General features: G+C 43.5%; 1 protein-coding gene across 1 annotated transcript; it reads right to left on the reverse strand.

Moving 5' to 3' along the window:
- Nucleotides 1–290: 290 nt before the first annotated feature.
- Nucleotides 291–7,106, reverse strand: LOC109478402. The gene is made up of 5 exons (XM_019779930.1): nt 6,726–7,106; nt 2,147–2,313; nt 1,519–1,685; nt 614–1,164; nt 291–449 (listed from the first exon to the last, which is right to left on the reverse strand). The coding sequence occupies exons 1-5, from the start codon at nt 7,104–7,106 to the stop codon at nt 291–293; spliced, it is 1,425 nt and encodes a 474-aa protein (XP_019635489.1).
- Between the last annotated feature and the right edge of the window lie 4,643 nt (nt 7,107–11,749).

Below are 11,749 nucleotides of genomic sequence, written 5' to 3' on the forward strand. Positions count from 1 at the left end.
TATTCGAAGGTGAACAAACATCTGTCATGCTCAAGATTGTGCACCCCAAAGTGGCTCATAGTTAGCCTTCTTTAGTGGTGGAACTGAAGTAAATGATAAAGGAATGAACAAAATATATAGAGAAAGAAGGACCATGATAATGTGTGACGAAAATATATGGGATTCAGCCGATGGCACCGGCGGGGCCCAAAAAGAGCCCGGCAGTCGTTGAAGGAACAGGAGGTTACGTCCGAAAGCCCCCCCAAAAAAGACAGCCCGTTAACTACCCGGCGGGGGCTCCATTGGGAAACCTAAGCGTTACCTGTGCTCTCCACTTTGTTGACATCGTACAGGTCGATGGCGGAGTCCAGTGTGTGGTACAGCCGGTTCAGCAGGTCCACCAGCCGGTGGGCGGACAGAACGGCCGAGATGTCAGCAAAGCCGACCACATCCGAGAACATGACTGTAGCCTGCAAGAAAGGACAAAAGGAAAGATTAGTAAATATTCTAATAAGCACACACACAAATATACACACCATACACACACACAAACATACACATACAAACGCACAAAGTCGATCATTGCTTGATACAACAAATCGGTGGATGCTCTGGATAAAATCCTATTCCTCACTTGTTTGAAATGCCGTGCTGACACCGCGTTGTTTTTCTTCATGCATTCAGCGACGCTTTTCGGGAAGATCTGGTACAGGATTCCGTCAGCCTTGTGCCGTTCCAGCTCCACCTTCTGCAGCCGACAGGCGATCGCCTGGGTGTCGGACGCCATCTTGTGAACCCCGTATGTGATGAGGGGACTCACGACAATCACCAAGATCAAGGTCACGATGTAGAAACTCAGTTGCACGTCGAGTTCTTGGACCCTGTTCTCCATCTTGTTCATGATCTTCTTGGACAGGTGTTCGTCAAGTCGCCGAAGAATGCTGATGTAAGACGTCATGTTGTCGAACCAGTGCAGCCCCATGTGCACGTTGCGGGCTCTGGCGGCGTCATTGGTGTGGATCTCCCGCCGCATCTTCAGGATGCCCTTCTCCAAGGTCGTGTTGACGTATTCGTTGCCGAAGATGGCGGCGACGTCGACCGCGTAGCTCAACGCCAGGTCCAGACATGTCTGTCCGAAGTACCTGACCTTGTTGTAGTACATACTGTCGTCGTCAGTCAGACCTCCTAGAGTTACAGACAAGAAAAATACTTTCGCCACAGATTTGTTGCAAATCATTTATGGAAATCTATTTCATACAACAAACTTGTTTTAAATGACAAATGAAATCAAGAGATAGGCATGCCTCTTGCCCCAACAAGTTTGAACTATAACTTCTAACACAAAAAGATGAACGCACCATAATTTTTGACTGGCCACCTCCAGTCTTTGTCAAATAATGAGCAATTCGTGGCATCATAGTAGAGGTGCGTTGCTCATTCCTTCACCAAGACAGGAGTCCGTGTTTTTTTGTATTGCATATTTGCAGTTCAACTTTTCCCTACCAACACAGATATATACTTTCGAGTAAAAGACTCTACCTCTTGCGTAGAAGACACTCCCGAGTGCCCTCTCCAGACCCGTGTACTCCTCGCTCATCACGATCATGTGGTACGCCACCACGTTGGTCCAGACCTGGGTGGTGTCGGCTTGTCGCACAGTCATACCCAGACGTGAGATGAAGAACGCGTTGATGTCCGTGTAAAACCTGGGCAAGGATCGGTAGAGATGGCATGTTTGGTCACTACAGTGGCAACGAGAGCTCATTCATTCCTTCATTCATTCCTTCATTCATTCCTTCATTCATTCCTTCATTCCTTCATTCATTCATTCATTCATTCATTCATTCATTCCTTCATTCATTCATTCATTCATTCATTCATTCATTCATTCATTCATTCATTCATCCATTCATTCGGTGGGGACTTCATATTGGCCGCCTGTATCCAACGTATCCAATAAAGTCCCTTAGCTTGCCCCACCGAATCTGCTTGGAGTCTAGCTATGGACATCATTCGTCAGACTGACGGACGAACATCATGGATGAATAAGCTCTCCTTGAGAGCTCTCGCTCGAGTTGTTCCTGTGAAGAAATCTAATTGTGCACCTCTTCCGTCATCCATGACGTGACAGACAAATAAGATTAACCAACCGTAGTAGTGTACTCACTTGAGCTGTTCCTCTAACGACGTGTGATTGACGGAGAGACTGGCTCTGTGTGCCCGGATGTAGGAGCGCAGGTTGCCCAGACTCTGGAACTCCCATGGATAGTCAGGCATCTGCGGCCACAGGTACTGCCGGAGCGCCGCCATGGCCGCGTCAGTGTTCCCATACAGCTGGAAACATAACAGTATACTGCAATTGATGGCAACCGCATCCTTTTATTATCTTAATTCAATCGCCAACGCGTACCAAGCGCCGAAGGCCGCTTCAAGGTTACCGGGGAAAATGAATCTACTGAAACAGCATCTCTTCCAGCCGGCCGTCTCTTCTCCCTATAGTACTGGCAGAATATCAACGCCCGAATCAATAAGCGTTTGGATTAACTTAGCCATACGGAAAATAGGGTTTACAAAGACTGCTTTTGCTTTGAAACACTCCCTAGTCCATTTAGAATCGGTTTTGATCCTCTCACACCAGGATGGGCTACTTTCTGTTCAGTTTGGAGGGCTCTTTGATGTGTTCGGAGTGTACTCTAGGGATTAGACTCAATTGACCTCAGTTATGTCAGGAAATTTGTGTTGAGTGTCTTCCTGAATTAGAAGGGCAAAAACATAGGGGCCTGTCAGGGGTGTGAACCCTAAACCTCTAGATCGCACGTCAAATACACGTACCTGTCCGTTCATCGCGTCCGACTAACCTCTTCCAAACTCATATCATCGAACAAAATCGGTTGCTAGTTCGCCTAAAGCACACCATCTAGCATGTCAAACCCTGCGATTTCACGTAGGAAGGTCTCGGTTGTTTCTAACAAGTTGTTTTCATACTAAAGATTGTTGTTTCTAACAAGTTGTTTTCATACTAAAGATTGTGGCAGTTCAGAAATGAAATGATCCACACGGCGGACCATTGCGGTGCCATTAAACAGTAAGTGGCGGTCGCATCACATTTCATTCTGTCGCCGCGTGGGCGGGCCGTCCAAAGCTAAAGTGGTTAGACTCATTTCGAACATGGGTTTTAAATTCGGAAGGGGGTCTAGATTTCCATTTCGTGCTTAACATGCAGCTTTTGAATAATGAAAACATTCTTTTTATATCTATTTAGATCAAACTGATCAGGGTTATTTATGTACCCACGTACTAGCGTGCAAGCCCTTGTTGTTGAATAAATATTCAACACTATTTTTTTGTTTGTTTAGAACGAAAGAAGAAGATGAAACGAACCTAAGCTAGATAACATATGGTGGATATAGAAACAGAAGTTGGTACGAGTATTTGGCTTCGGGCTGCGTCTTTATAAATATGTCGCCGCGTGAGCTGACCCAATTTAACCTGGGAAAATGAAAAACAACGTGATCCCTGCGGCACAGTCTGCTTGTTAGGCGGCGAACAACGTAGTAAGCCCATCTAGCTAAAATCCGCTGATAAATCAAAATGCTTCGATGATAATTACACACGGTTCTTAATGCCCGTATCAAAAGGGTAGCCGGGACAGTGGGTGGAATATTTGATCCCAGCCGAGTCATGCTATATATTCTGATAGTGACCATAATGTTACTACTTTTTTGCTTAGGGTTCAACAGTTTGGAAACTGTATGGAAGTTGAACACACAAACACCACTACCAATGAACTAGCCCACTGCTGTAGGAATTTCCCAACGTTCACATGGAAACGGCCGCCGCCCTATGTGCCATGTATGGTGCCGCATGAAGTTTTAACAGACATGTACGTCTAAAGTCGGGTATTTACGTTGTACTTCAAGCTAATACAGCGAAACAATCAATTTGCACTTTAGATGCGACTGAAGTGGATATAGCTGACACCAACATACGTCTAACTTACGTTCATAATCTCCATGTAAACAAGCCGGATATCCAAGTGTAATCGTATCAGTACTAATTCAAAAATATTCCATAGGAAGACAAATTAACATCACTGCGTGAAAAGTGGGATTTCCAACTATGATAGTCTGGTACTGAAAGTTGCTTAAAGTGATGATTATAACGGCGCCAGTATAGATTTCCTGCGTGCACAAATCGCATTGTTGGTAAATGGTTATGTGAATTGATCCGCACATTTCCTTACTATGAGTAAGGCTGAGTGTCAGCCGTATTACCTTTCGTCTGCTCCCCACGATCCGCTACCGGGCCGAAAGCTTAAAGGCTGACTCTCTACGCATATCTAACTGCTGGTGATCCCAAGTAAGTCTAATAACGGTTACCTAAATCACCAAAGGTCAAACGCAGCCATTACCAGATTACCTGACATTTATCGTCAGTATTGTTGATAACTACCACTTTTCATGCAGCCGTGTAACATTTGTTTAACTTTGTGCGCGTGTGTGCATGTGCGTGTCTGTGTGTGTGTCTGTGTCTGTGTTACTCTCCAAGCAGAGGTTTGGGTTTTGGGGTATTTTTAGTGGGTTTGGTGGGGAAAAAATTCAGTGCAAAAGAGAAACCCCGATAAAAAGCCTAAAAACACGCTAAAAATACCCCCAAAACCCAAACCTCTGCATGGAGAGTATGTGTGTGTGTGTAGTGTGTGTGTGTGTGTGTGTGTGTGTGTGTGTGTGTGTGTGTGTGTGTGTGTGTGTGTGTGTGTGTCTGTGTGTGTCTGTGTTTCCGCATATTTGTTGTTCGTGAGCATAGCTTCAGAAGGCCTGAATTGATTGTGCTGTTATTTGGTATGTGGGTAGGTCTTGGGAAGACAAAGTTCAAGATCAATTATGGGCCTCCTGGTGGCTGACCTTGGTACTGCATCAGAACTTCCAATTTTACTATCTTTTGTCCCGCACAAGCTATTATCAAAGAATCTTTTGTTCTCTTCGTTTTACAATCAGCATAACCGATAAAATAGGTGTGGCGCCGGCAAATTATCATCAGTATACATCTTATTCACACCGCCAAACACCAGGTTTTAGGTGTCCTTGTTAATTCTAGAACATGTATCAACCGAATTCCTGTTAATCTTAACACGATACTCGTAACAGTTAACAATATATATGTTGCATGTTTTGGGACGCCGGCTCCCATCGTCATCGCCATCATCATCAATCTTCCTCTTCCCGTTAAACACCCGGTTTTAGCGGAAATCATGGCAAACACGCACTGACCTCATATCACCGATCTATACATCTATCATCACAAATCAATAAAGCATCACAAAGCACCCGATTAGCCCGTGCATGGAGTACTATATACAACATGTCAATGGGGAAACCGTACTTGCTCATTAATCGCTCTGTGATGAGAATGCATGTTGTCATGCAAGCTGCGCACCCGGAACGCTGTTGTCACATCTCGTTATCTCAACACGCCTTAGATATAAGCTACGGGGTTTCTACACAGAAGGTAACGTCTCAGTATACGTTGAGTAAATGTGAAAATCACATAATTGTTATAACATGTGACTGAATATATTCACTTCGAGCTGTATGTGTATGTCGCAAATATTGAGTCTCCATCAATTATCAATGGCTTAGTACATCCTCTATGTGTGCTAATTAGAAATGCAAAGACTTACTGTCTCTCTCTCTCACTCACTGATATGGTATTTTCTTTTCGAAACCTTTTCAACACTTGTATGGGAGAGAATATCTGCTCTCTACATGAGTAATTTTAGTATTGTGGTTAGGGTTCTTGACTGCAGGATTTAATCCCTGCCAGGCAATGCTGCATCCTTGGAAAATAAACCTTGACACATAATCCCTCACTCAAGCTCATTGATGATCACAAAACACTTACATGTATTGGAAAGAGAAACGGATTCATCCCCATAAAATTTGGTCTAATTTCCTACGTTTACAAACAAATAAAAAGTGCTCTTCTCTGAACATCACAGAACACACCCACTACAAACAAGCGGACCGGGGCTTCGCCGCTTTGAAAAAAGAAGAAACGATCTCTGGACGAGTGTCCTATAATGATCGGAGAGTATTGATGCGAGGAATGACGTCCGAGAAACACAGCATCAAAAGAAGCCCGTCACGTTTCTTCATGTATGACTAATTATAATATTCGCTAAGTGGGTTCATTTTTTTTCGTTAGCGCTTGTCTGGATGTTGTATATCAAACTTTACTGATGTATTAGAAGCTTTTGATGGATTGTCATTAAATTTCATATGAGAATCAGAGATTAAGTCTTGTTTAGACAAAGACTTTTTGGCCCCTGATGACTTTTATATATACCGCAGTAGCATCGTCCTAATCTCATCTGGACACCTCTTAGGTTGTAGCTCTTGTGCTCGGGAAAAAGTGGCGTAGGTTTGGGCTTTTAGCAGCTTCTTTCGAAACTGGGACGTTTTAGTAGCATATCTAAAAACAATGAGTTTTTTAATGACTTGTTGGCTGCTTAGGGGTGGATTTATTTCTAGATTTGCAAACGGAGAAACTTTCGCAGTGGTTTGATTTTTTGCGGTTTTCGTGGTGTACAATCCACCGCGAATTCATGACAACACGAACATGCCTTGCTTGTATGACTGCTTTACTATAGCATTGTTTCCACCTCTAATTCAATACTCATTTTTCCTTCTACCGCGAACTATATAACCACCGCGAAATAAATGCATTTACAGTAGCTGGTTTCTCACCTTTGGAAACCGTTCATACACCAGCGGATCGCCGCCCGAGCCCACGTACAGCGCCGTGGTGCCTCTCTCCACCGCCACGTTCACCACCACCTTCCCCTGCTGCGTGCTCAGGAAGATGTCAGTAGAGACCGCCTCCCCGGTGTCTCTCTGCTGCTTGGCATCCCGGAGGTTGAGGGTGCTCTGGACGACCATCCCCACCACAGGAATCGCCACCAGGACGAGCATGCAGAACATTCTCAGGCTCAACCGCCGCCGGGACAGAGCTCGGGCCTCGTCCTCCGTCTGGTCTTCCATCTCCCCACCAACTGACGAAGATTCGCTCACCCAGCCCTGTTTGCGGTAAGGACGCCTGGAGCGGCTGTCTGACGCAGCTGCCCGCATGTCGTGCGCGCACAACACTCGGCCGTCTTTACGTCTGAAAGAAGACCATGCTGCACCGCGGAGCTATGGATGTTATTTCCGCTAAGCGGAAGGATTAGGCATGTTGTAAAGCTGAATAACACGATCCCTGATTGAGGTCACTGCGCATTGCGCCTCGCGCTATATGAAGGTCAACCAAACAATCAATGAGCATTTTTGAAACAGGTTTGAACAGTATCATGCATGAACGTTCTTCTGTGTTGGTTGTAATCATAGTAAAATGTAATTAACAACACAAAAGTTGGACCTCACGCTTCAGGCTCCACGCTTGTGTGGCGTCACGTTATGCAGACAGAACATACAAAAGCGGCAAGTTGCCCATTCCTTGACAAAGACTTGGGTTGAAAAGTCAAAAATTTTGGTGTAAGTCATTTTTTGTGTTGGAAATTACAGTTCAAACCTTGAGAGTGTCAGCAGGACGCAGGTTGAACTTTGAAGCTAATGAGCATTTTTTTGTAAATAAACTTTAATTTATTGTACAACATCTGTACGAAATGCAGCGCATAGCATCTCCTGCCCCGATGTTTATATGGTGTCATAATGTCTGGTCATTTCCTATAACCATCGATTAAAAGGTGGTTATAGGAAACCTCTGATGCCGATGTTTGTTCCTAACACGCCAACGAACAAGTCAAAATCTACTTCTTGGAGGTAAAATTGCGTGACGCATTCCCCGCAAAGATGGGGACAAACTGTTGCCTGATCTCGTGCCCAGAGGCTGAACTCGTGCCCGGGGGTCTGTGAATCGGGCGACCCTATTGGTCGGATGGTTTATGGGATTTGACCTCTCTACTTGTGAGTATTATTCACCACTGGTAAGGCTTAATGCATGGCGTCATAACCAATATGAAATGGGAACTTCTGATCCTGGCTATGTGATAATCTACCTCACAGACGACTATGTAGTATGTGCTTTTAGAATTATATTGGTGGAATTTCTACCGTTTAGGAATGTTTTGAAATATTAATATATCATCTCTGTGTCTACCGCCATGCTGGTGTCCCTATTTGTATTTCACCGAATCACTAAGGTACGATCCAGTGCAATGTAAACAGGGAAACTAAAATGACGGTCAGCAACTGTCTGCCCAATTGGTATGGAAAGCGAGTGACCAGACATTTTTAATCTTCTGTGGAATCCTTTCTCGTGCATTTACTAAGATAACATGCAAAACACTTTCGTGCATCCTCTTATTGAAAATTCATACGTTGAAGCTTCTGTTCATTATTCAAAATGCTGCAGATGATTGCAGTAGATATTGATTATTACCACCCATTGTCAAACATGAATATCAACATTCAAGTCCGTATACATCAGTCGCATATGTAATATCTCTGTACGAAATATGCTTGGTACATTTTGTGGAGAAAGAACATATTCAAAAGGAAAGTGCGTGACAAAGCTCGACAGGTGATTGTGGAATGGACTGTACCCCCTCTTGCATGTATATGAATACATGCCAAGAATGTTGAGTGATTGCTAGCGCTTAGATCAGTGATCTTTTAATATTCTATACACATATCACAGATACACGCCCGGGAATCGTTACATTTAGCATTACAATCGCCATACAATGTTGATGTTATAAACTTAAACATCGTGTGCTACACGCGGGGTTTACTGAAATCCAACGACAGTTAGTTTCAGCATTTTGCCTCATAGGTCATAAACACACGCTTATCACAACAACGGCCAAATGGGAGGCTAGCTGGCTGTAATCCTCATGTCGTATCTTAATGTAAATCTCTGTCTGCCTCACTGCACCTTAAACATGCTCTCTACCACCGGAAAGATCAAAGTTGTTTTAAAGGTTTCATCAAAGACTGGCTGACCTTTAGTATGGTTATGGTTTTATTGAAATATTAGTGTCAGCCCCTAGCAATACAAGAATGGATTTCTGAACGTGTAATGAGGAGTGCGCCACACCAGCAATCGCTGCCGGGTGCTCCTTTTGTATTGCGCCCTGAAAACCCCAAACGAGAGTACGGAGATCTCATACCTCCGTGAATAATACTTCGAGCTTTTGTCAATTATAGTTCAATCCAGTCCACAGGTATGATATCCGATAGATGCGTGTCCATCGAGTTCTCATTGGTGAACAAAAGGTCGTGTTTTGAACGTTCTTGTCGGCGTGGAAACGAGCAACGTTCTGGCACCGACATGTCTGAAAGTTAAGCCCCTGTCACACAGAGCCGAATGTGGCCTCTCGAACACTAGCCGAACTCCAGGATGGCTGGGGGTTGAAGAATGGTTAGAAGTAGGTCCGGAGCAGGGTCGCCTGGGTCGGCTGGTGTTGTCGGAGAGTAGTTGGCAGTGAAATTTGACTCAAATTTAACTCAATTCCGATTCGATTCGTATTAGCGAAAGGTAGGCGTGACCTAAATCTGGCGAGACTGCTCGATCTTTAGCCAACCTTGATCGGCTGGTGTTCCGAATGTGTGACAATGGCTTTACGTAAGTCTTAAAGGTAAGGCTGACATACGGAAAAAAACATCTTCATGTTCACAGAGGTTAAACAATCAGTCACACCGACCAATGGCATAAAGAACGACGGCACGCGCTGTTCTATTACATGTACCCAGAAGCTTATGGCTTGTTGTCATGTTAACATCATTATGTGTAGAGATTGTCTTCCATATGGTTGGAAATTAGAATTCAATCACGAATTTATCAGAAACCTGGAGGTGACGTATAATGAAATCATGTCCTCAAATGATTTAATTTCACACATATGATCGCCTCCAGGACTCTAAAAGACTCCTCTGTTACTAATAAGCAATATCAGGACAAGGGAGAGAAATGTTGTTATTGGAGTGTCTGTCTGTAAGCCTCTGTCTCTCTCTTGGGTGTGTTTAACTTCACATGATACAGTGTTGCTATACATACTGAGTGCTGTTGTTATTGTCTGCGGGACCAAAGATGTCACAGAGCGGCATAGGTAACAGGGTGAAGGTCGCCATCTCTGATTGTTTTTTCTCTACTCCCCTCCATCATCTATTATTATTATCACCCAAACATTTATCACTGAAATCCACAATGACCATAACAGAGGTACATCTTCTAGTAACAAGTTACGAAAGTACCGTTTGTTTAAAACTATATATAAAGAAGAAGAGTACCTATCGGTTAACAACATACAATACAGGATAGCTGCAACAAAACTCCGAATAAGTTGCCACAAATTACTCATAGAAACGGGACGGCATAACCGCATTCCTCTCCAGAACAGACTCTGTCAATACTGTAACATGAATAGAATAGAAGATGAACAACACTTTATTTTAGACTGTACTTTATATTCTAATGAAAGATCTGTCCTTTTTAATTATATCAAAGAGAAGTTCCCATACTTTGAACACCTAAGCGCAAATGATAAATTTATATTTTTGATGCGTCTAGACAAACCCTGTATCACAAACATGATCTGCTCCCACATTTTTCACTGTACAAAAAAGCGAGAAGAAGTTGACCTGTCTGTATTAGCTCAGTGACTAGAACACTATGTATTAGCCTAGTATAGTACCCTTGTATGTTCCTTATGTATGTATGTCTAAGTCAAGTAGTGCATCTTTTGTCTCCAATTTTCTATATACGTTTGTTATGTGTCTGTCATACTCAGTATCTTGACCTGTACCTAGCCCGTCGTGGCATGAATGTACAATAAAGGTATTTCAATTTCAATTATTTGACGCAGGCCTATAGAAAGATGTCAGCCACTTTACAGCTCTTCCTGTCACACGAGCTTGTTTTCTCGCCTGTGAAAGCCGACGCGATATTCCTGTCCAGATCCTCTCTCAAGGGCTCGGAATTAGATGCAAATTGATAGCGCAACCCTTGGTCGGCTGTACACTATACTTCGCTGAATGAAAACGGGTTGCCAGTAAATGATGTACCCTGGGATTACCGTGTCTCGTACATGTTCAAATCCAGACAGAAAGACAGGAGGTCAAGGGTCTAGGAATCTGGCCACATACAGCGTACGATGCACCTAAGATGATATTTTATTTAATTTCCGCGACAATCGGGCCATATGCCATAGGTTTCGATGGAAACTGATACAATAGGTTAATCATTAATAAACTCTTGCACCCGATTCTTCTCAAATCTACAACGTAAATGTGCGGCACCATGATTTAAAAAAAACAACGTATAGGTGCACTGTGCCATGTGTGTGGCCGAGCAGAACAGTCCATACGTAATTGATGTAATTAAGGTACAACTTATTTAGCGAACCCTCTTTTCACAGACTACATGCATGAATAAGGAAGACTTTGGGCTTTTTGGTGAGGTCAGACATAAGGAGATCGTACTATTCTATAGAAAGTATGTAAATGTATGTATGACCCAGGTTTCCATGACAAGGTTTGTAATTTGACCCAGCCTACACAAACCCAAACTGTTACTTAATCGTTTCCGTAACAAGAAGCGTGCTGGGGATTTACCGCCCGGTGCAGTCACATTCTCCGTACAATTTTCGTGCCGTAGAATTTTCCAGCAGGCTGTGACAGAACCAAATGCCGACAAAGATTCAAGACAGGCTTTTTTTTCGTAACTAACGCAGCTAGATTTTGTACTACATGTATGTATGCACGGATATCTCAAG

This window comes from Branchiostoma belcheri, unplaced genomic scaffold (assembly GCF_001625305.1).
Source record: "Branchiostoma belcheri isolate BF01 breed outbred unplaced genomic scaffold, Haploidv18h27 scaffold44, whole genome shotgun sequence".
Classification (NCBI taxonomy): domain Eukaryota; kingdom Metazoa; phylum Chordata; class Leptocardii; order Amphioxiformes; family Branchiostomatidae; genus Branchiostoma; species Branchiostoma belcheri.

Bases quoted from the DNA above. Each gene is read 5' to 3' on its own strand.
- LOC109478402 (XM_019779930.1), bottom strand. From the start codon at position 7,106: ATGCGGGCAGCTGCGTCAGACAGCCGCTCCAGGCGTCCTTACCGCAAA. The intron at 2,314-6,725 runs GTGAGAAACCAG...TTATGTTTCCAG, and splicing joins TGTATGAACGGTTTCCAAAG to CTGTATGGGAACACTGACGC. The intron at 450-613 runs GTGAGGAATAGG...CCTTTCTTGCAG, and splicing joins CAGCACGGCATTTCAAACAA to GCTACAGTCATGTTCTCGGA.